The sequence below is a fragment of the Peromyscus californicus genome, unplaced genomic scaffold (genome assembly GCF_007827085.1).
Source record: "Peromyscus californicus insignis strain IS unplaced genomic scaffold, ASM782708v3 Scaffold_9__1_contigs__length_137607984, whole genome shotgun sequence".
NCBI lineage: Eukaryota > Metazoa > Chordata > Mammalia > Rodentia > Cricetidae > Peromyscus > Peromyscus californicus.
In genome coordinates, this window is record NW_026294617.1 from 135,255,916 (window position 1) to 135,280,320 (window position 24,405).

Sequence of the window (24,405 nt, forward strand, 5' to 3'; positions counted from 1 at the left end):
GTATCCTTTCTGTTCCACTACCCAACCCCCAACATGTACTCAAGAAAGCACAACAGTGATCTGCAGCTGACACCTTACCCAGTTTTGCTTTTCGGTCTCCAGCAGGACCAGCCTCCTTGACCTAATTAGATTTTTTTCACCTCCACATGGCTAGTAAATACTATAATTAATTTATAAAGGGCTCTGAAACACCAGCTGGCAAATAAATTCCACCAATGATTCCTACAGAATGAGAAAGAGCAGTTAAGTTGAAGAGTTATGAAGTGTGTGTGCATGTGTGTGCATTCCAGTCTCCTATTCACTGACTTTCTGAAATGTCAATTGTAAATTATACTAAATACACACTGTTTAATCATTTCTTACAGCACATTTATTTTAAATTGTAAGGAAAACTGTGTGACAAAATATGCTCAGAGGTGTATCTTTGAAGTCTGTGAGACATGAGTGTATTCACACCGGAAATTCATACTTTCTAAGCACACTAATAAACTAGTGGCTGTTCTCAAGAGAATGTCAAAAAAAAAAGTGGACAATCCGTTTAAGAAGGATTTCATGTGCTGGCAGCAGTTACTCATTCAAGAACCATAGTTGGTGAGATCTAAAAACGGCTCCTAAGATTCCTGAAGCACTTGGGAGTGTTACGGGATGCCCCTCCTTTTATTAGGTTATGTAATATAGCAAAAGTAGTAGAATCATTTCGCCTATGGTGTCACATTGAATATATGACTCTAGCAACAATAATAGCTGTTGTAAGAAGCTGTAACAGCAGCAGCAGCAGAATTGGGAGAAGCTCTCCTGTTGGCTTCGGAACAATAAGCTCCATGCTTTCAGAGGGCCACATGATGCACGTCTGAGGTCCGTATCTAGGAGCTGCGAGAAAGCCCTGGCCAATATCTGCAAAGAAAACGATGACCTCAATACTCAAGGACTGAGTTCTATTAAACCAACAACCAGAATAGCTCAGAAGAAAACTCCAAGCTTCAGTTGGGATTGCAACTACAAATCTACACTGTTGTGTGATATTTTCATCGCATTCTGACAATAAAGTTTGTTTTGAATCAGGGTGGAGCTAGCCACTAGCTGACCAAAATTAGCCACAGAGGTTTTGGAGGACTGAGGAAGTAGTAAGGTGGGGCTTAGAGAGGAATGGATGGAGGAATGGAAGAGGTAGGAAGTCACTGGTGGCTGCTCCACTGCTTCTCTGATCTTTGAGGTTCTTACCCCGATGGCTGACATTGATTTTTTACTAATAAAGAATAATTAGATAAATGCATCATCTAGTACCCAACATGGGACATGAAAGCACACTAACCAGCCCATGGCTTTGCAGCCAATGCAGCCAACACAGCCAGCTTAATATCTGCATGGTGAAGCATTGAGCAGAAAAGCCAACTAAGCCCCTCCCAGTCTTCTCAGTCACAGAAGCTATGAGACTGTTTTCGTGCTGCTAATTTTGTGTTAAATTGCTCTTCAGCACACACACACACACACACACACACACACACACACACACACACACACAGAAAAAATAAAGAAATAAATAAAGTAAAATAAAACAAGCTACCTCTCCCTTTGTGATTTTTCCCAAATGGCACTGCCTAGCAGTCATTGGGGCCCTGAGTACCTGATATAACCAAGTGAGTCACAAAGACCAGAGCAACAAGAACCTTGGAAACATAGTTACAGGAAAAATATTGCATTGGGGTCTGAATGCAAGAGGAGTGCGGACTTCTTAGCAGAAGTACCTTACCCAGCAAGGCTATGAGGATATCCAAAACATTTGGAGGTGACTAGGGAGGAGCTTTCTCTAACAACAATTTGATTATAAAAGTAATTACAAGTTATGGGCCCACCTGAGGTGTAGCAACTTGTTAATAAATATTTGAGGTAAAGAAAATGTGCTGCATAGCTATTCTATTTATTGTTGAGTTGATGCACATGAAAATTTTCACCATTCCCAGGAGGAACCTGTTTGTGTTTCTGTCACAAAATACCATTCCTGGTTAATCTCATAGTTCTCACTGCAAGGAGAAGGTGGTGATGCCATTATTCACAGTGACATACTCTCTGCAATCTTTTTTAGTTAAACAGTATAGATGCTTTGCCTCTTGGGTTCTCTGATGCCATCTGTTCAGTGCCTATTGTGTCACTATTCATTTCCCACAACATCCACTGTGCAGTCTGTGAGCCACTTTCCAATGGCCTTCAAAACACTGTCAATGTATTTGTGGAAGAGGACCACAAACACAAGTGTCATCCAGAAAATGCACAAAAACATAAATAATTGTTGGCATGTGGTAGCATTTATAGAATGTGTAGCATTTACAATTACAAGGCAACCCATCTTCCATCCACATCTTCTCCTGATCCTTCTGTGCCTTACTCATGGCAACTCTGGAATTTGAACACTGCAATGCCAACAGGGAGCCTGCCTCTCCCCACTGTTACTTGCAGTAAGGACAGGTAAGTGGCCCTATACAGGTCACAGAGCACTCTCTTATTGAAGTAAGCAATGTCCATCATTTAAACAAGATTTTCAACCACCCAGGAGAGCAGGAGATGCTGTGTCAATTAAAAGCAAGAAGGCTGAAAAGGGCAAGCTGATTTTGCACTATCACAATCAGGAAAAGCCCCGGGAAAGAGACAAAAATAACCATAACAAATGCTACCCAACATGCCACTTGAAGCCCTGGATGGCAGAAACAATAGGGGTAGGTGCAAATTAAAGGAACCTATGACTACCAGGATCTCCCTTGGGGAAGGGGGAGAGTCCACACACAACCTCACAAAGGTGACTTTAGGTCCAAAAATCAGCAGTGTATAGTGGGCAGGCGACTATACACTTTTTAATATATCACATTTTAGTCAGTCAATCAGACCATTTCAGTGGTCCAAACTTGGATGACCCCATTAAAAAAAATTCTGCCCTGGTCAGTGTGAACTTTAACCAAGCCTCCCTCCGGGGACTGGCATGGCCATGCACCCCTAGTTCAGCTCATAGAAGCCATCCCCAGAGCTCTTATGGAACATCTGCTGGACCCATACACAACAAGAGAGCATCCAGAGAACCTCAAAACTACTACTACCAGAGGGTAATAAAAGACGCCAGGGTTTCTATCACATAGGACCCACACAGGAACAGGTTTAGAGCGGCCCAAGACACAAGAGACTGTGATCTCTACAAGGAAAGATTTTCCAAAGCACAGCTGGGGTCAGGCCAACCTAAGAGCCTGCTTGCTCAGGTCTAAGCATGGTATTATAGCCTCTCAGTGTCTTGTGAGCTAGGAATGAAAGTCTTAGATAAATGTACTAGTAAAGCACAGGAGCTTCTTTTAGCCCTTTTCCAGACCTGAGCTATGCTCTTGCCCCAGCATTCCATGAGACTACTCTTCACAACACACCTCCCCATTCTCCTCTTTTGTCTGTTTGGGTTTGGCTTTGGGGGCAAGGGTTAAAGCATATATTCTGATGTTGGTTCTTAGCAAGTAGAGAGAGTCCTAACAGAGTAGCTAAAGACAGATTTTTTTTTAATACATAAGTTCAGAAATTCAAATGCATCCACCATACTTGATTAACCTCTTAGGGACCAAGATATGCTTGTCTGCATGATTATTCACCAATCACTAAATATGGCTTCAAGTACAAGAGTAACTTGCATGGATAATTCACTCTGAATGTTTCACCATGATAGATTAAATGTACCCAGGAGATGGGACAAAATTACTAATCAAAGGATTAGAATAAAAGTAATGGGTGGTTGGGTTTTTCTTTCACGCTAACAGAAAGAAATCACTCTCTACTCTAGGAATGTCCGCCCCTGAAAAGCCACCTTTGGTCTTTGAACTCACCTGTTTAAGTTATCGGCAGACATACTCTTAAATTGTTCTTATTCTATCCCAGACTCACTGTAAAGAGCTTTTCTGTTGTGGAATAATCTTTCTGTACACTGTGAAGATGTGTTGTTCTGATTGGTTTAATAAAAAGCCAAACAGCCAATAGCTAGGCAGGATTTTCAGGCACACATGACACTGGGAAGACAAAGTGGGGAGTCACCAGCCAGATGGAAAGGAAGCAGCTTGGGCAGTGCAGACGAAAGATAATAAAGCCAGGAGACAAATGTAGATTGATTTTTAAAAAATGGGTTAATTTAAGTTGTAAGAGCTAGTTAATAACAAGCCTAAACTATCAGCTGAGCTTTTATAATTAATAATAAGTCTCCATGTTGTGATTAAGGGAGCTGGCAGGGGAGACAGAAAAATCTACCTACATTTTTCTGTTGATTTGACTCTCCCAGAAGCTTTACCAACTATAGTTACTCCTTTATTGCAGTAACTACATGCCATTTTACTAGTTCCAGTCGCTATCTCCTTCCAATTATTAATAGTAACCATTGTAGGAGACTAATTCTGAAGTTATTAAACTTAGCATAAATGGAATGATATAAACTTTTCCATTTTGTGTCTGGATTTTTCAAATCAATATTGTGTTTGTGGGTGACATTCACAGTGTTCAATGTGGCTTCAATGTCATTCTTACTGTTGTATGTTGTATGTTGTATGCCACTAAACAACTATGTGATTATTTCTTTACTCTGGCTACCACTGATAAAGTCAGGAAACTTCCCACTGGGAGCATCACAAGTAATGAAGTTGTATGTTATCTTCAGTAGAAACATTTGCAGGGCTTAGGGAACACCCTGAGGAGTTTCAGGGTCATAGTGTATGCATTTGTTCAGATTTAGTAGAGTCTAACAAGTATTTCCCAGAGGGAAAAAATGCTACTTGTCTTGTTCTGGGGTTACATAAAGATCACTGGGTTGAAAATACCATATGACAAGCCTATTGTACACTGAAAACACATTGAATATACCTAACTGACTGAGCACCATAGCTTAGCAACACTGTACACAGTAGAGTGTAAGTCTTCATGTTATCTCACTATATTACTGCCCATAATCTCAAGTATACCAAATATCATTAGATTAAGAAAAGTTCAGTTTAATCTGTGAAGTCTCCTGGGTATCGTTATCTGCACCATGATGAAACCAAAACAGTGTGAGTCAAACCATATGAAGGAAAACATGGTCTGCAATCCATAAGGACTCTAGTCATCCTCTAATTCCTAGGACTGTCTGAGCTTTTTTGTTCACTCTGATTGATGGGCATTAGCACATTATGGTTTTAATTTGTAATTCCCTGACTTGCAGCAATAGAGGATGGGGCGGGTTCACCATTTATTCTCTAATTGATCACAAGGAAAACTTGAAGAAAACACACAAAGTCCTTCCTTGTCTGTGGGCACCAAGAAGAGAATAAAAATGAGCAAACTGCAGCAGAGAGCCAAAACTTGGTTGTATGGGTTTGTTTGATGGTTGCCTCATTTCGTTCTGCCATTTTCTCTTGTAGCTGGTTGGGCAGCTAGTAAATCTGTAGTAACAGCACAATCAGTAATAATTAATTTAAAAAATTCTTTTCTGGCCATATGAACTGGGAAAAGACATTCTGTGAGCTACCAGTCTGTAAGGAAATACTAAACTGTTTCACAGCTCTCCTCCCACCCGAAGACCTAGAGTATAGGAGAAATTATATTTGCATATAACAGCAAGGGAATGTGAGGGGAAAAAATCCCACACCTTTCTCTTTTCACTCACCACTTCACCCTATGTTAGGGTCCTAGTCAAATGCTATAGCTATGACAAGCTGCCAAAACTTCAAGGGAAATCTCATATTTCTCACAAAAGGACCAGAAAAGTAATACTGCAAGACAGAGTACATGAGAGGAATCTAAAAAAAAAAAAATGGATGGAGAAGTGTGTCCTCCAAATCAGGTATGAACCCACTCAAGTTCTGTGCTCATATCTCAACTGAATGTGTAAAGAACAAATCAAAGCAGGATGGAAATGATTCATGTAATGAACTACAATTAAATTGTAGTTACTGCTAATTAAATTACTGCTAAGGTGCCAAAACAATCCAAGTGTTTACGTACAAGGCAGACTCAAGATAGCAGCATAGCAGGGGCTGAAGAGATGGCTCAGTGGTTAAGAACACTGACTGCTTTTCCAGAAGACTCAGGTTCGATTCCCAGAACCCACATGGTGGCTCAGAACCATCTGTACCTCCAGTTCCAGGGGATCCACACCTACTTCTGATCTGAGGGCACCCAGCACGCATGTGCTGCATAAATATACATGCAGACGAAACACCCATATACATTAAAACATTTTTAAAGTACAACAAATACTCAGAGGAGCCAACTGATATAGAACCAGTACTCACACGCAAGACTGAGCCTGTGGTGCCAACCCAAGGATTGCTTGCTAAAAGAAAGTAAAAATTCCACATTATCCAGGATAAAAATTCAGGGAAAAAAATCAGTGATTATACAATACAAAATAACTGCCAAGAGGTGAACAACTATCAAAATAAAAGTTTCCAACTGAAATGACCAAGATATTACAGTTATCAAAGGTGTTAGAAATTAAAACCAAAATGTAGCTTAACAATTTTTCTCCTAGATATGAGCTATATGCTAGAAAACCTTTCTCATGTAAATGACAGAACTCATGCATTAAGAATGTTCATATGGCCAGGCAGTGGTGGCGTGCCCTTTAAACTCAGCATTTGGGAGGCAGAGGCAGGTGGATCTCTGTGAGTTCAAGGCCAGCCTGGTCTACAAAGTGAGTTCCACGACAGAGGGCTATTACAGAGAAACCTTGTCTCGAAAAACCAAAAAAAAAAAAAAAAAAGATTTTCACATGTGTGTTGATAGCAATGGCAAAACACGGGGTTTGGAGGGTAACTGTAAGAATGTTCACATGAGTGTCCATTACAGCAGCAAAGTGTGGGGTATGTGAGATAACTGTCACAAGAAAGGATTGGTAGCAGTATGTGTAACTGAAATAAAGGTAAGCTACATGCAACTACCTGCAAATTCAGAAACCATGCTAAGCCTAAAAACAACTTTCTGTAACAATAAATTATCACTATTTCTCGCTTTAATAAATAAGCATATGTTGCATGAACTAAATCTTTTAAAAAGCAAGAGAATAAATTCAATAAATTAAATCTGGAGAAAGGTAGCGAGCTGGAATCAGAAGACACTGGTAATTGTGTCACTACTGACAATGTTCTATTTCTAAAACCTTTGGATAACTCCGCTCCCTTGTGTGCAAGGCTTATCTCTTACACATACTACCTACTTAAAAAGCTAAGTCTTTGCCGGGCGGTGGTGGCACACGCCTTTAATCCCAGCACTCGGGAGGCAGAGGCAGGCGGATCTCTATAAGTTCGAGGCCAGCCTGGTCTACAGAGCGAGATCCAGGAAAGGCGCAAAGCTACACAGAGAAACCCTGTCTCAAAAAACCTAAAAAAAAAAAAAAAAGAAAGCTAAGTTTTTAAACAACATCCCAAAGAAGAGAGTTGTCTTCCTTTATTAATATGACTTTTCTTTTTTTTTTTTGGTTTTTCGAGACAGGGTTTCTCTGTGTAGCTTTGCGCCTTTCCTGGAACTCACTTGGTAGCCCAGGCTGGCCTCGAACTCACAGAGATCCGCCTGGCTCTGCCTCCCGAGTGCTGGGATTAAAGGCGTGCGCCACCACTTTTCTATCCAAATACTAAGCAGCCTGGCTACAAAAGGATTTCAGCTGGAGCTAACAGTAAGACCCTGTGTTCTCACAAGAGAAAAGCCTGGCGTGTTGGCGTGGCAGAGGTTCGAAGTCGGCCTGGACGACATAGTGAAATCCAGGGTAACGTGGGCTAACTCTCACACTCTGTCCAAAACTCAAATTAAATATCTTCTCCAAAGACTCGAACCGCCCACCTTCTCGCTCGCCCCAGTGAACCCTAGGCAACGCCAAAGCCCATGCTTCCGAGCCCCGCGAGTCACTTCCGCCTCTGCGACCCTAGCCCCGCCCCGGAGGCGGAAGTGCGTTTCTCTGGGGTCCTTTGGTCTGCGGGTCCCTCTGCTGCGCCTGCGGCGCTGTGACGGTCCGCGCGGCGCTATGATGGCCACCGGGCCGGGCTGTCCCCGCGGCGCCTGCCCGGGAACGCGGTGAGGCCGCATCGGGGCCGAGCCTCGGGCCGAGCAGCGGGCTCTCGGCCGTCGTCTCCGCACGGCGGCGCCAGGCTCGCGGCCGGGTGGCCTTCGTCGTCCGCCCTCCCCCACAGCGGAGGGCGGGTCCGGCGGCGCGCGGACAGCCCGGCGCGAGGCCCCGCGGCTCCGGTCGGGACGTCGCTGCGGGCGGCGGTGCTGCTGGCGTCCAAGATGTCGACCAAGAATTTCCGAGTCAGTGACGGAGACTGGATCTGCCCTGACAAGAAGTGAGCGCGGCGGGGCGGTGTGGGGCCAGGGGCCAGGGGCGGCCCTGGTGAGGGCGGCGGCGGGACTGCGGCCTTTGTGGGGACGGCGGGGCGACCGGCCTTGAGCGGTGGCGGGCGGCCCGCACGTGACCCCCGCGCGGAACTCGGCTCTCGGCTCGGTCGCCCCGCTCCGAGCTCTGACGCGGCGCGGCGCCCTCCGTCCCTCCCCGGGCCCGCCGTGCTCTCGGGCCTGCTGATCTTCCCGGTGACTTTGGCTTTTCGCACCCTCCTCCCTGGAGGCAGAGGCCCGGGCGCGTACGTGGCTGCGAAGCCGGTGTGTTTGGCTGACGGCGATGGAAATCTTACTGAATAGATAGATGTCCGTATTCAAAACAAACAAACAAAACAGCGATGCACCGGCTCATGTTCTTAGAGAGCCAGAGGCAGAGCTGGAGGAAGCCCGGGTTTACTGCCAATTCTATCTGCTGCCGAGCGTCTGACTTGAAGCACCTTTGCTAGAACATACATTGCTCTCTTACAGTTAACACCGAAATAGCACGGGTAGTACGTGGAGAGCAAGGAAATGATGTCACTCGCATTCACTTGGTTGATAACCATTTGGCTTAAGCTCACTGACCAACAGTAGAACTGAGGTTCCCTTGGACTGTCATTACAGAGAACTGTGTGACACTTTGGAACCTCGGAGATCAGGACACCAGCCTCTGACTTGGTGCCATCTGTGAGTTGTAGGAAATATGCTCTCTGTGTTCTTACTGAAAACACACCCAGATATTTCGGAAGAACACATCGTTCGTAGTCCTGTGCACCTAAACTCATTGGCAGAAACAGAATGTTAGTTCTACTGATTATATAAATCAAGGAGACATTTTTTTCAGAACATATTTTCAGTGTTACTTGGATCTTTGGTATTTTTTAACAGAGAAAAGCAACCTAAAAGCTGTATGGATCTTTCAGTTTAGTGTTGCACTTCCGTTGACTTATCTCATTCATTTTTTCAAATCGGGTGATGGCTTGTTTTTCTTTTTTAATTTAAACATTAAATGTTTGGAGCATCTAACATGCTTTAACTTAAACACTAAGGTCATGTAAGTGTATAAAAACTTTAGTATATAATGTCATACAGTTTTACTTTATTGGTTGTGGTTTGATTTCTTGTAGTTTTTGGGGGGGTTGTTTTTTGGGTTTTTTTGCTGTTTTAGGTTTGATAAACACTATAATACTCGAGTTTCTTTACTATTTAATGTTCTTAGTTAATATAACCAATCTTTTCTTTTATCGTCCCACATCCTACTTCCAAAAAGACGTTTCATCAGTTCTCTGAAGCCTTTCTGTTCCTGTTCTTTCCTGGTGGATCCATCCCCAGGATTTTGTGCTTCTTATAAAACTCAAAACAACTTTCACTGAGAGTTAATTTGGTGTTCTTTTTTCAATCTCTGGTGTCTTGTCTAATTGTTGAAGATGAGTCAGATGACACTTTGGAACAAGGAAATTTAATGTAACTAATGAAACTTGCTAGTCTGAAGATAGAAAGGTTTGAATCCTGAAGTGGTTGCTGTGGTTGTAAACACAAGGTTGAGATTTTTACCCAGCTCTTGTTTCTCTCCAGTGATGCTAATAGTAACATGATGGGTAAGCGTGTTCTGTGTGTCAGGGTGTAGTGAAGACAGTTTAAAATGTAGACATTTTAGGGCTGGGCGATGGTGGCACACGCCTTTAATCCCAGCACTTGGGAGGCAGAGGCAGGCGGATCTTTGTGAGTTCAAGGCCAGCCTGGTCTACAGAGCGAGATCCAGGAAAGGCGCAAAGCTACACAGAGAAACTCTGTCTCGAAAAAAAAAAAAAAATGTAGACATTTTAAATAATAGGAATTCTTTAAGTGCGTCTCATTTTATTTTCAGGTGTGGAAATGTAAACTTCGCTAGGAGAACAAGCTGTAATAGATGTGGTCGAGGTGAGTGCTTATGGTTGAGTCTCTTACTAATGTGTATATAGATCATTTCTTTACTTCCCGGGATTTATATTGCGTTATTTGTCTGTTTCAGAGAAAACAACTGAAGCCAAGATGATGAAAGCTGGGGGCACAGAAATAGGAAAGACGCTGGCAGAGAAGAGCCGAGGCTTATTTAGTGCAAATGACTGGCAGTGCAAAACGTATGTGCTTCAGATTGCTGTCTGTTGCTGCAATAAAAATATTTCCAATCATCACTCATTAATACAATGAACTCTTACTAATTACATGACAAGACGTTGTATCCTTTCAAGCCAAAAGTGTATTGGTCTTAATCTAAGTATATAGTGAGAAGGAAATTTTAAGTTGTATCTTTCAGGAGTATGACTAATAGTTGCTGTGATAGAGTGTTTATGAGCTGATAACCAAAGGGATGGGTACCGTGTGGTCTACTTCCTGTTACTGAACAATTGCCCTTTTTTTTTCTTTTTTTTTTTTTTTTTTTTTTTTTTTTTTTTTTTTTTTTTTTTTTTTTTTTGCCTCTTTTATAATATGAAAGTCACTTGGGACACATAAATTGCCTTCCATAAAAAAATGTTTCTTGTTAGATTTCTTAATATTTTTGCCTTTCAAATTTAGATTTCATTTTGTATTGCTTTTCCCAATCTCCACATTTTGTAGTATATAGGTAGATCCTACATATATGAAAGAGCACCAGACCAGAAAAGCATCTTAGATAAAGCTCTGGTCCTGTAAATAGATCTTGAATCTATACAGAGAAATTGTTTAGCAACAAACATAAGTCACAGGATTTAGTGTACTTCAAGGAGTCCTTAGAGGGGAATAAGAACAGCAGCCATATTTGAAAGGTAAGTCCTTACTCTTCAAGGTAGATTCAGAGATGATAAAAAATGGAACCTTTAATTAGTGTTTTTCCCCTAGGTAGCTGAATCTCTAGATATGTCACTTCTCAAAGTATTATTTATATTGAATAGATTTTTGTTCTCCACCTACATAGTTCAGGCTATTCTGGGAATCCATGTTCCCTAGAACAATGTTTTGTTTTTTAATTTACATTACTTCTTAATGAACATTGCTTTTTACTAATTATTTCACCAAAAAGTTTTCAAATGTTAGTAATACTTTTTCAATGTTTAGGGGCTTTCTGATTTGATGGGTTGTTTTTGTTTTTGTTTTTGTTTTGCAATTATAGTTGCAGTAATGTGAATTGGGCCAGAAGATCAGAGTGTAACATGTGTAATACTCCAAAGTATGCTAAGTTAGAAGAAAGAACGGGTAAGATTGAGCCACATTCTAATCACCATTTCTAAAAGCAGTTACTAACTTCTCAAGAGAGCACAGGAAAAAACAAGGAATCTGTCTATCTTCTCCTTTGGTTTGTTTGTTTTGTATGTGTGTGTTTTGTTTATGTAGCCTTAGCTGGGCTCAAACTTGATGTATGACCAAGAATGGCTTTCATCTCTCACCTTCTGCCTCATCCTCCGGTGCGCTGGTATCAAAAGCATGTACCACCACACCTTATGTTATTTACTGGGATTTTTTATTCCCTTTGCACTTAAAAATAATCTTTTGTTTGATAATTGCAGTTTAGGAAGTAGTTAGGCAGCCTTACCCTAGCATTTGGAATCCTAGGGTACTTTCAGAAATGCTTTTCTGCCTCCTCCTAGCTTAGATGTATGATAGTTGGTAATGGTACAGCAATATCTTATGTTCTAGTGTGATAGAGAGGTAAAGAACACCTTTAAAGACATCCTGTAAAACTTAAAAAAAAAAATTATTCTTAACCTTAGCCACATTTTAGAATTATCAGGAAAACTTTAAAACTACAAATTACAAAGGATAAAACTGTAAATTCTTTTCTGTTGTTGTTGAGGGGTTTTTTGCATTTTCTTTTTACTCTTTGAGAATTTCACATGTGCCTATGTGTTTTGGTTAAATTCACAGGCCAGGCATTCCCTCACCTCCAGTTCCTTTCCTAACCCTACTACTGTGTTCCTTCCTCAACGTCATGTGCTCTCTTTCCTTTTTAAACCACTGAGTACCATTAGTGCTGGCTATATGTGTGTGGATATCACACTATCCATCTACTGGAACATAGGTAGCACTCATAGGCATGTAGCTTACATTGCCTCCTAGCAGCCATCAGTTGCCAGTAACATCTCAGCTGGCATGAGATTTTATGAGCCCCTCCCCAATCCATGCTGGGACTTTGTCAGCTTGATCTTGTGAAAGTATTGTATACAGTCACAGCCATGTGAGTTCATATTCTAGCTGTGTGGTTGGGTCCATCAAATTAACTGTTTTACTATAGTGTACTCCACTCCCTTGGCGCTTACAGTACTTCCAACCCCTTATGATGATCACTGAGCCTTCAAAGTCTGCGTTTTCAGATAAATATGTTTAATCCTGGTTCTTATGAGCCCAGTTCTAGAAGAATTATAATGGAGAGGAAAGTTCTTCTAAAACTTTGTCATAGCAGAAAATAAAGATGTCTTACATATATATTCCATGAATGACCTGTCATGGAAAATTTTAAATTGAAAAGATCTGTAAGTACTGCTATGATTTTACAACTAAAATAGACCTGACTTTTTCTCTATCATGATTTTTAACTTGTAAAAGATTAGTAATTATTAGTTACATAAGTAACCAGCATTGATTAGATTTTCATATTCTGTTAGTTGGGAATAGTATGAATATAATTATTTTGTTATTTGAGTTGTTACAGCAATTTATGCCCTCTTTTTAAAGGATATGGAGGTGGTTTTAATGAAAGAGAAAATGTTGAATATATAGAAAGAGAAGAATCTGATGGGGAGTATGATGAGGTAAGCTTTCAATGGATGTGTACAAACTATGTTTTAAGTTAGAGAAATGATTAAAAAAAAATAACCTGAAATTCAGAAGAACTCTGTGTGTATGCCCTTATTTGTGCATCTGTGCATGTGTAGAGGCTATAGATTGATACTAGGTATCCTCCTCTATTGATCTTTACCTTGCTTTTGGAGACAGGTTCTCTCATTGAACCTAGAACTCAACTGTTAACCAGATTGACTGACCAGTAAGGGATCTTCCATCTCCACCTGCAAGTTCAGGAATTACAGGCTCAAATTTCAACATCTGCCTTTTCACATGGGCACAGATTAGTTTTAGAAAATAAAATGATTTTCTTGTGTTTCAGCCTAAAGAAATATTTTTTTTTTCTCTAGTTTGGACGTAAAAAGAAAAAATACAGGGGGAAGGCAGTTGGTCCCGCATCTATATTAAAGGAAGTCGAAGATAAAGAGTCAGAGGGAGAAGAAGAGGATGAGGATGAAGATCTGTCTAAATATAAGCTGGATGAGGTAATGCCCCCTCCCCCCTATCCTCGCTCCCCTTTATTTTTCTGGAACTGTTCTGAAGCACAAGATACTTTTGGCACCTGGACCATTGCAGAGGGGAGGAAGAGTGGGGTAAGGAGGACAGCTTTTACCCAGTGTGGGCCACAGTATGAGTTTATGGTCTGGCTCTCATCTTCCAAGCCAAGCTCATGGAAGAGCGGGTCCCTGTTTAAGTGTTAGGGGCACAGAACCAAGCAAACGGTTATTGTAGCAGAGGGAAAAGAAAATAGTGTCCCAAACTAAGGCTGGTGGTAGTGGACCTAGGACTCCAAATAAAATTAAAAATTGCTGACAGTTTGATGTATGTTCTGAGAGCTAGTAGCATAGCTTCTAGGATCTTGCCTGAATTGTCTGCCCAGTTCTCAAGTCTGTTCTATCAAATGAGTTTAGTAGGTGAACTCCCAAATTGAAAATGAGTTTGCATTGAAGTATTTGGTAACAGACCCATCTGGTAATGTCCAGTATAATGAATATTCATCTTTTTTGGTGGGTGTCGTTAATATGTAAATGTCTATATAGAATTAAAATTTTATTAGGACGAGGATGAAGATGATGCTGATCTCTCAAAATATAATCTTGATGCCAGTGAAGAAGAAGAGAGTAACAAAAAGAAAGCAAATAGACGGAGTCGCTCCAAGTCTCGATCATCTCACTCGAGATCTTCATCACGCTCATCCTCCCCCTCAAGTTCAAGGTCCAGGTCCAGGTAAACGGGTGCAGGCCAAGGGTAACACCAGTCAAAATGTCAGTATCTAACTTTTTACTTATAAACTTTATTTTACTACTTAACTTAAATAAGCCTTTTTTTTTTAATATTTCAATCAAGTCACCTTAGCTAGACTTTATCTTTGTACCCTACAGATACTGCCTTGTATTTTCATAAATTTCAAATCTTAGAAGTTGCTTGTTCTGTGTCACCCTCTTGACCTTGACTAGAGTAACTTAAGTTCAAAAGCATTGTGTAAGTGATATATATTTAAGTAGATAGCTTATGTTCAGACATTGTCAGGTGGATGTTTAATTCAGCATGTTAGAGGCTTAGCTGGAGATTTTCTGGGCATTGACACTTGCACAGTTTTTTATAATTTATTTTGATATTACTCTTCTGAATAAAGGACCAATTCAGCCATTGGGTACTTGTGCTTCTAGGGTGTCCAGGAATTAAAGCAGGATGTTGGGTTGCTATAAACATGTATTTAATAATAAAAAAGTAAACAGTGCATTTTACAGTTCAGAATTAATGGCCAATTATTTTTAATCATATTTAAGAATAAAGTGTGTTGCCAGCTATTTAATTAGTACTGTAAAGCCTTAAAATGCTATTTTTTAGAGTAATTTTGAGGGCTGGGGAATATACGTCGGTGATAGAGCCTTGTTGGCATGTATGGGGCCCTAGGCTCCATTCCTAGTCCCTCCCTTTCCTCAAAAAAGAATATTCCGAGATAAAAGTGTGACAGTCCCTATTTGTGGGGACAAACTAAAGATGGTGTCAAAGATGTCATTTGTAGTTTTCAGAATGTAAGTGTTATATTTCCCCAGCGCCACACTCTTGTCAGTAATGTAATTAATGTAGAGCACTGCTAGAGTTGTTGTATCTTTAATTATTTAAGACAAACAAGTGAAGAGTAGACATCAAAGGTATGATGCAGCAGTTAGTGTTTCCTGCCTACTAGACACTGGAATTTTGCAAATGAAAGGGATAGGAGCACTGGAGAATGTAAATGCAACTATAACGTTGTCTGTGAACTGGTGGTGCTCACTTGCTTACAATCTAGGGGCCTGATGGTGGTTTGATCAGGTTTGGAAAGTCGTCACTGAATTTTGGTTTTTTTTTCTTTTTCTTTTTTTTAGCTTAATCTTTATTATAATAAGAAGCCTCGTTTTAAGTATTTTTGCTTGGAAAATGTGTATCTTGCATAGACACCTTTTTATGTGAAAAATGCACTTTTAATATGTGTCTTTCTTTCAGTGTTCATATCACAGAGCTCAAAAATGTGGTCCTAGGGAAAAAAAATGCTTCCATGTTGTTCCAGGTCCCGTTCAAGAAGCTCTTCCAGCTCGCAGTCAAGGTCTCACTCCGGTTCCAGAGAACATTCCAGATCCCGTGGTTCGAAATCAAGGTGAATGAGGTAGCACCTCTCTGTAAGGCAGAGAGGAAAGTATTAAAGGCTTCAGAAGGCTCCACTGCTTTCCCTCATCACTGCCTGTATTTGTCAATTTTATTTTAGCACTAGGAAACTAATGCACTTGCCTCAGCTTAACTCCACCACAAAATGTTTGCATTTCTCAGTATGTGCCAAGACATTTCCATGGTTGAAAGAGGGGGATGGCTTTACATCCATAGCTAAGATGTGTAATGTAGGAAGATGAGGCCGTTACTCCACCAGATAGCTAGTGTATTAAGATTATGTTTGCAGTCGTTAATTAAATTTGACATACAAACGAAGCATTATTGCTAAAAGGAAGACCAATCCAGTATGCAGCTTGAAAATAGTTTTTTTGGGTTTTTTGTTTGGTTTGGTTTTGGTTTTGGTTTTGGTTTTTCGAGACAGGGTTTCTCTGTGAAACAGTCCTGGCTATCCTGGAACTCACTCTGTAGACCAGGCTAGCCTTGAACTCACAGAGATTCCCCCTGCTTCTGCCTCCAAGTGCTGGGATTAAAGGCGTGCACCACCACCGCCTAGCTAGATTTTGTTTTACAGAAGCAGCTTTGCCATTTTTATCTCAGTTTCTAGTGAGTGCTGTTTGTGTTTACTCAATTTCCCTGACTTTAAAGAATATTATAAATTATCTGTATAGCAAGCATTCCTCTTAAAACTAAGTCAAGTAGGATGTTAGCTTAGCTAATATGTGATATAAGCCATGCTGTGAACATTTCAGTTGTCTTTAGTCAAATATCAAAGGAAAATGATTGGTAAAGAAGCACTTGAAACGCTAGTTTTTTGCTTTCTTGAAAAAATTTTCTGTACTTCATTAAAATATGCTGCCTTTATGTTAAGTCACTGTATTGTTGTCTACTGCAGGCACGCAGCATTAATACGAAAGCCTCTAAAATCCCACTTGTGGGAATTCACATTGAAGTTTTCTAACAGCTCTTCTGGAGAAAGGTTCACTTACTTGAGCCCATTCTAGCGTTTGAGGGCAACTACCTGAGTCCCACTGAGGAGAAGAGTGATGCGTGCACTCACTGAGCCAGTACACAGTAGAGCAAAGGTGCTTTCTTATGTGTATTAACATGTTGGTGCTTATTCCCAAACCGTTGAGTCTTGGTGTGGTCCCTTTGGGAACTGTAGGACTGAGGTTTACAGAAAAGCCTTCATATCCTTCCCAAACATTTTAATTGCTTACAACTTTCCAAAGAATTCTCCTTTTGGGCTTTCTCATTTTACTTTAAGCCCAAAGGTGAATTTTTTGGGAAGTTTGAGCTAAATTCCTTCAACCAAAATATGTAAATGAAGATAAATTTGCATTTCAAAATTTTTACATTTACTTCCACCTAAAACATGTGAATGTCTCCACTTCGTATTTCATAGCACAGATCTAAGCACAAGTCAAGTTTTAAAGCTGCCATTTTCTTTGACTACTTAGCAGCATAGTGTTTTATCTTTCTGGGCTGTGTCCCTCAGTTCTCTGTTGCACCTTACTGTGAGAAGTTAAGTTCATTGTCCTCAGCAGGTTTTACCTAATATGGATTTTCCCCAAATGGAAGGATCTAATTTCTGACCATAAAGTCACAGAACTGAAGTTACCTCTTGATTTCACTCATTAAATTCTTTAAGTTACAAAGCTATAAACAATTATAAAAATATTCTGTCTTAATTCGGTAAGCTGCTTTTTAATTACCATGGGGTAAATATTTAGAATTTTTTAAAGATAAAATGGTTGTACATATATAGAACATGTTCAAGGTTGAACCAGAAGTCTTCTGCTGAGTAAGCAGTAAGTATTCCCTCTTACAAAACTCTTTAGTCACAGTCCTGTTTGCTTTTGGGAACTGGACAGTCTTCACTTGTGCCCTTAATGAAACGTCTGCTTTGTCTCTCAATCAATGAAGATCCAGCTCCAGGTCCCACAGGGGCTCTTCTTCCCCAAGAAAAAGATCTTACTCAAGTTCTTCATCATCTCCTGAGAGAGACAGGAAGAGGAGTCGCTCTAGACCTTCTTCACCCGCTGTTCGCAAAAAAAGACGAACGAGATCACGGTCACCCGAAAGGTTTGGGTTTCTGTAGCATAAGAATGGGTGTTCTTACCTGTATTGAGTAGATGGACTTTCTAGGCAAGGGTTAGATTTCTTTCTCCGTTGTTCTTTAAAATTATATTTTTCATCTTTAAACTTCAGAAATCAGATTAATTTGTTTAGCTTGTTATTAACTTTAGAAAAAGTTACAGGACAGACTGTTCTCTGACCATTTTATTGTTTGAATTTTTATTTCCATGTATATTATTATAGCCAACTCTCGGTTATTTTTGTGTTCTTAAAGATTGAAACCCAAAAGCTATATGTTGAAATAATTTACATGTGTTTGTTTTTTAAAATTAAATGCTTGAAATGGTAGGGATTCTAGGGTACCTAATCAGGATTACCTTGTAAGATTATTGGGCTCTGTCCTCATTTAAATAAATGTGCATTTCCATAGCAAATGACATTTATGCCCTTTACATGGAAATTACTCCTTGTAGTTAGTACTGTTTTCATCTTGCAGTCCAGATCCATTTTTCTCTTTTGAAAAGGACCTTCACTGGGTCCTGGGTCCCTGTATCTAGAGTGCACTTGTCATGTGCATAGTCAGCCTTTTTGCAGCAGACTTAATTATTCAGTTCCACTAATTTTCTCTTGGTTCTCAATGTCTTAATTATGATTTGTAACTTATTTGTAATCTTAGCAAATTTTCCATATCCTCTTAGATTGTGAAAGAAAAGAAGGATCATTAGAGTCTAGTGACAACTAGGTTCAGTGGGTAGGATCGTGTTTTTCCAACTCTCACAGAATTAGATGTCCTTGACACTTGAAGTTCAAGATTATACCCAGTCTACTTTCTGTGCATTGTTTCTTTATAAGAAAATTACTCTGTATTTGAGTGAAATTCATTCTGTTGCCTTATCATTACTTGTGCAAATTTTTATCTTAGCCACATATAATCCCCCCCTAGTTTGTTGTCATCTAAACTTAATGCACATGTTCTCTATTCCATAAGCCAGGTGATTGGTGAAAACATTAAACAACCCTGAGCCCAGGGCCATCCCCTACGGAACACCACCACTTTGCCCAGGTTGATACTGACTTACTCGTATTGGCTGCATGACTCTAGCACTTTAACTAACTATACAGTCACGTTATATGATCTAGACTTCCAAAACTTCATTGCTTTGAATGTACTATTTCATACACGCAGAAACCTTGCTGTGTTACATAGAGACCTGGTGTGCTGTCTGTGGTACAGCTGACATTGATTTTATCACACGCCTTACCAGGATTATATGCCTTCCTTGTACATATATATGATTACAGGCTTCTTTAGAGGCTTTCCCTTCATTACCTTGAATAATTGAGAGGTGGCTATATTTGAAATGAGTGTTACTATATTCTTAACTTGTAGAGAGTTTTGAGTTAAAATCACACCAATTCTGGGCTCACATCCAAAAATGTGTATAAACATCTTAGGTTTAACTATTTCTGCCAGCATCAAGGTACCTAGTGTTTGCTCTGCTCTTTTCTGGTGTTTGCAGTCTTAGGAACAGACACACAGTTCAGTGCTGTTTACAGATTGTGCTGCTTTCTTGTGTCTTACAGGCACCACAGGTCGTCTTCTGGATCAACCCATTCTGGTTCCCGTTCAAGTTCAAAAAAGAAATAATGTATTAAAATTTACATCTTTAAAAAACATTGAATACAGTGCATGAAGCATATTTTTTAGGAAGTTGATGTCTCATTTGGTCAGAAGTACTACATCTGCTAGTAGAGGTGCATGCCTTTATTGCTTTTCAAAACAGTACAACTGTGTTTATTTGTGAAATTGAAAGTAAATTGCATTTTAAGCCATACTGTTCCCCAGATAAAATGTTCTATTCATTATTTACAACCATTTGCTTCATTTAAAAACAGCTGTAGCAAAATACTTTGTTTTCTTGTCCTTTTCATTCCTAAATGTCCTATTGACTGAGACAGGGTTGCCTGGGCTTGCCTAGACTTCAGACACATGGGCAAGGTTAATAAACTTATTGGAATAACCAATTCATGTTCATATGGGAAAAGTAGTCAATCAGGTTACGTTGTTTACCTGTGCCAGTAATTTCTTACCAGAAGTTAACTACATCACAAAGCTGACAACCATAAACTTTCAGTTCTCTCTGCTGAGGGTGCCTTAGAATCATTCTCTCTCCTATCAGCTTTATACCACTTTTATTGCAAGAGGATATTAGCAATTGCAGAAGGAGTAAGTTATCCATCTTATTTCAGAATGTCTATCTGAAATAAAAGTTTAAAAAATATGGATATCCTTTAAATCTAGTTACAAGATATTGTACTTGCTTGATAAAGGTTTTAAAAAAAGGGTAAATCATAGTTAATGAGCAAATTGAAGAAAGCTATTGAAGCCTATTTCTCGGTGACAGGCTGACAGAGACGTGAATTTAAGTGAACATTTGCCTTGAGTTGTTTAGTTTTTCAACACTGTAGATATCCAAATAACAGAAGAATTCTTATTTCTGCATGATTTAAGCAAAATCATTTTTTTTTCCTCACCTGAAAAAACATATGGCTTAAAATGCTTTCAGAGCTTTATTTCTAAAATTAAAATCTGGTCACTTGAGATCCATTTTGTTCTCTGGTTTAAAAGTTAAAAGGTTTCTTCTAACAGTCTCTCCAGCAGCAAAGCAAGGTAAGTATACAAGGGGCCGGCAGTTGTGCTGGGCCTCCTTGTTACAGGAAGTGTTTTCCTGTTTATCCCTCTAGTATTTGCTCCAGTTTAAATAAGTGAAGCATTCTAAGATGTTTAGTAAGCAGATCAAACAAAGTGTTTTTATTTTAAAGTGAGTGTTTTTCACTTCAGCTGATCTAAAGATGAAAACAAGATATCGTATGTAGAAATATTTTCGTAATATTTTTACAAGCTTTCCTGTGTTTTTTGTCTTATTTTCCTTGCTGCATTTACTGTAGGTTGCACACGAACTCTTACTCTCTTGTAATTGTGCCTCAGACTTCTCAAAAGTCGACTTTCTGAGTTGCCCAGATCTTCTAGATCCAACGTGTTAGCCTTGGTTTGTTCTTGTGCTTTCTGTATTTAAAACTTGGGCTGTACTAGGCAAATACAAGATTATAAATTTAGCTAATAGGAGTTTACAAACAGTTCAGATGATTATGATTTGATTTGGTTTAATTGAGCTGTACTCTAGTTCATTTCATCAGGAAATGATACTGTAGACAAATGTAAATAAAATCTGTGAGTCAAGCATCAAGTGTTGATTATTAGAAATAAACTAGAAAATTTTAAGCTCTGATTGAATGTTCACTTCTAAGCTCATAATAGTTTTTGTTTTGTTAAATGTTTATGCTTTCTACTATTCACTTTATCGTGCTTGCTTTCAAACATAACAAACATGGTGATAACGATTTAGGGTACTCAGAATTTTCCTTTTTGTATGCTCAGTACCAGGACATTACATACCTCACTCCCTGTGGTCAGTTAGAATGTCAGTGTGCTCCTAGAATTACTCAGTAGCTAATACTTACTGTCATTTAGCAGTGTCTTTAAGTTCAAGCTGTCTGTACAAGGCCAACTAGGAACAGTTGGAAGATAATACTGCCAATCTCTTCTTGCTGCTTGGTGCTCAGGACCACTATTGCAGATTCTGATAGAGGATAAGAAGGGCTCTGCTGATGGAGTTGTTTTGTTTTGTTTTGTTTTTTTGACCCAGGTTTTAAATGTTTTAAAATAAGAGTGCCATCATGATTTTCTTGACCTGGAAGTTGTATTATTTTTGGAAAATAGAAAACACTTTTTGTTGTTTCTGTTATTAGTGTGTATGATGTTAGGAGGTGGGGTATACTTGCCACAGTGGAGTAGAAGTGGAAGTCAGAGATCAACTTTGTGGAGTCTGTTCTCTCCACCTTCATTTTTGTTCTAGGTCATCAATTTTACATTGTTGAGTGGCCAGCACTTTTACGTGTTGAACCATCTCATCAGCCAGACTAAACAGTCATGGAAGATTAAAGCACAATGCAATTAAAATCTTGCTTGTCAGAACCAGAAGAGCCGAGTCTAATGCCAGATTTCAGTATTATGTCTTATTAAATACCAAATTAACATCTACAGTTGGTAAACCAGTTGTTCGGACATTTTTAGGATAGTAACTTGGTGACAAGCTGTAAGTGAGTGGACACTTTGGGGATAACTGAGTTTATAGAAAAGTTGCAAAGATTGTACATAAACTGCCTCCCCATTTCCAATATTTATTAATATTGTGGATCATGTGTTTGTTAGAACTAAAAAATCAGGGCTGATATATATCTTTTGTTTGCTTTTTGTTTTGTTTTTTATTTTTTTATTCAGTTTTCATACATATTTGCAAGGACTTTGATCACATCCACCCACAAGTTGCTTTCGATCCTGCTAACAGGAGCCCCTCCCACCTTCATACCCTCTCTTTAAATAGCCCATAGTCCAGTCAGTGCTGCCTGCATGAGCATGGGCCAACCTCCCAATGGCTAGCTTGCTGAAGAAAAATGACTCCCCATTCTAGTTTGATCTCTGTTGCTGTGATAAAGCATTCTGTACAAAAGCAACTTAGGGAGGGCAGGAACCTGAAGGCAGGACTGCTTGCTAGTCTGTGCACCATTACCTCTGACCAAGGAACTTACAGCCAAGGAAATATAGCAGGAGTCATGAAGGATACTGCTTGCTAGCCATCTTTGCTCACTAGCCCTGTGTTCAGCTAACTTTCTTATACAGTCCAGTGTAGCTGGAGTTTTCTCTAGTCCTGCTTGGCCCCCCACAGTTCCGCAGCCCTCTTATAAAATAATCACTCAGAAGCTCATATTAATTAAAATTGCTTGGCCATTAGCTCAGGCTAACTATTGACTAGCTCTTACATCTTAAATTAACCCATTTCCATTAACCTGTAGGTTGCCAAGTGGCTCGTGGCTTACTGGTGCTTTACATGTTGCTTGTCATGGTGGCGGCTGGCAATGTCTCCCTGCCTCAGCCTCCCACTTCACAGAATTCTCCTCTCTCCTTGTTCTGCCTATACTTCCTGCCTGGCTACTGACCAATTAGCATTTTATTTATACAGAGCGATATCCACAGCAGTCCAGGCCTACCTTCTTAGAGATACTGCCATCCCCAGTGGTCTGGGACACTTCACATCAATTAAAATAGTTTCTCATAGACATGACCATAGGCAATACAGATCTGGGCAGTTCTTCAGTTGAGACTATCTCTTACCAGATGATACCACATTATATCAAGTTGACAAAAACTAGCCAGAACATCCCTGGCTACCATGAAATTCTGGCTTTGTATTTGAAGATAACTGCAATGTGATCAGACAGGCTTCATGATGCTCCTGTCTCAGCTTCACAAGTGCTAAGGTTTTTGGTATGCACTGCTGCAGCTGAGTTTTATTCCAGGTTTTATTTGATCTTTCTCAATTTTTTTCATTTGTTCCTGAATCCAGTCTATATACACTAAGTATACTACTTTCTTAATCTCCTCTAGTCTGATAGTTTGTCATTCATTTTTTGTCTTTGATGACAGTCTTGAAGGATTCAGCCCAGGTCATACTGTCTTAGGGTTTCTGTGGCTTAGAAGAAACATGACCATGGCAACTCTTATAAAGGAAAACATTTAATTGGGGCTAGCTTATGGTTCAGAGGTTTAAGCCATTGTCATCATGGTGGGAAGCATGGCAGTGCACAGGCAGATATGGTGCTGGAGAAGAAACCAAGAATTCTACATCTGGATCTTCAGACAGCGGGAAGAGACACTGAACCTGGCTTGAGCATCTGAAACCTCAAAGCCCACTCCCTGTGACATAATTCCTCCAATAATGCCACTCCCTGTAAGTCTATGGGGGCCATTTTCATTCAAACCACCACATACAGCTGTTTCCTACCCTACTAGGTTATACTTTTATTTCTCTCTGTTGACTATGGCTGTAGGTTTGAAAGAACACCACAGGGGAGGAACTCCCTTCTGATCTATGAAGCTTACATTCCCTGGAGATGTTAACCTCAGCATTTAGTTAGGGCATTTTGATCCTTTCCCTTAACATTCTTCTTAAGTAATGTTAAGGGTTCTTCACCAGGAAAGGAATGAGAAATGCAAAATCTACCTCTTTTTGAAAGTAGTATTCCAGAATGTGGAATCTTCCTAAGAAAGACTTGTCTTTCCATTTGTTCATATCACATGCCTACACTTGTCACTTATTTTGCTGCCTAGATGGTTTTTTTATTTGATCGTTGAGAATTCTTTCAGATTGGCTTATGTGTCCACTGATCAGCCTCCCTTTTCCAATGGAAAGGAAAGTAGATGGAAGAACTATTGAGTGGTGCCAGTGGGACCTATAGTAGTAGAGGTAGTGAGGAGACAGCTACAAAGAAGCCTTGTTAAGTGTAGTGTCAGGAGTTTGGATCCTGCTGCTTGCAGTAATTGCTATATGTCAGTTTAACAGAACGAAAGGTAACTGGAGTAAGTGCTCCCGAGCTCCTAGGCAAATGGTAATAGATAACGCCCAATGC

At 39.9% G+C, this 24,405-nt stretch overlaps 1 protein-coding gene across 5 annotated transcripts; it reads left to right on the top strand.

The window, feature by feature from the left end:
- The first annotated feature begins 8,146 nt into the window (after positions 1-8,146).
- Zranb2 (zinc finger RANBP2-type containing 2) lies at positions 8,147-21,160 on the top strand. Of its 5 annotated transcripts, XM_052731739.1 has the most exons (11): positions 8,147-8,321; positions 10,220-10,272; positions 10,364-10,472; positions 11,483-11,565; positions 13,042-13,118; positions 13,500-13,634; positions 14,207-14,376; positions 15,704-15,790; positions 17,725-17,883; positions 18,866-18,940; positions 19,462-21,160. In XM_052731739.1, the coding sequence occupies exons 1-10, from the start codon at positions 8,266-8,268 to the stop codon at positions 18,897-18,899; spliced, it is 963 nt and encodes a 320-aa protein (XP_052587699.1). In that variant the 5' UTR covers positions 8,147-8,265; the 3' UTR covers positions 18,900-18,940; positions 19,462-21,160. The 5 variants fall into 5 exon arrangements, 4 of the variants coding, with proteins under 4 accessions (XP_052587699.1, XP_052587698.1, XP_052587697.1 ...); XR_008216665.1 differs by lacking the exons at positions 18,866-18,940; positions 19,462-21,160 and adding an exon at positions 16,694-16,883 and having other exon boundaries at positions 17,725-17,836; XM_052731738.1 differs by having other exon boundaries at positions 18,866-21,160.
- Positions 21,161-24,405: the final 3,245 nt, after the last annotated feature.

Excerpts from the sequence above, each read along its gene's own strand:
- Zranb2 (XM_052731737.1), top strand. The coding sequence starts at position 8,266 with ATGTCGACCAAGAATTTCCGAGTCAGTGACGGAGACTGGATCTGCCCT. Across the intron at positions 10,473-11,482 it reads AATGACTGGCAGTGCAAAAC|TTGCAGTAATGTGAATTGGG; the intron begins GTATGTGCTTCA and ends TTGCAATTATAG. Across the intron at positions 14,377-15,703 it reads AGTTCAAGGTCCAGGTCCAG|GTCCCGTTCAAGAAGCTCTT; the intron begins GTAAACGGGTGC and ends ATGTTGTTCCAG.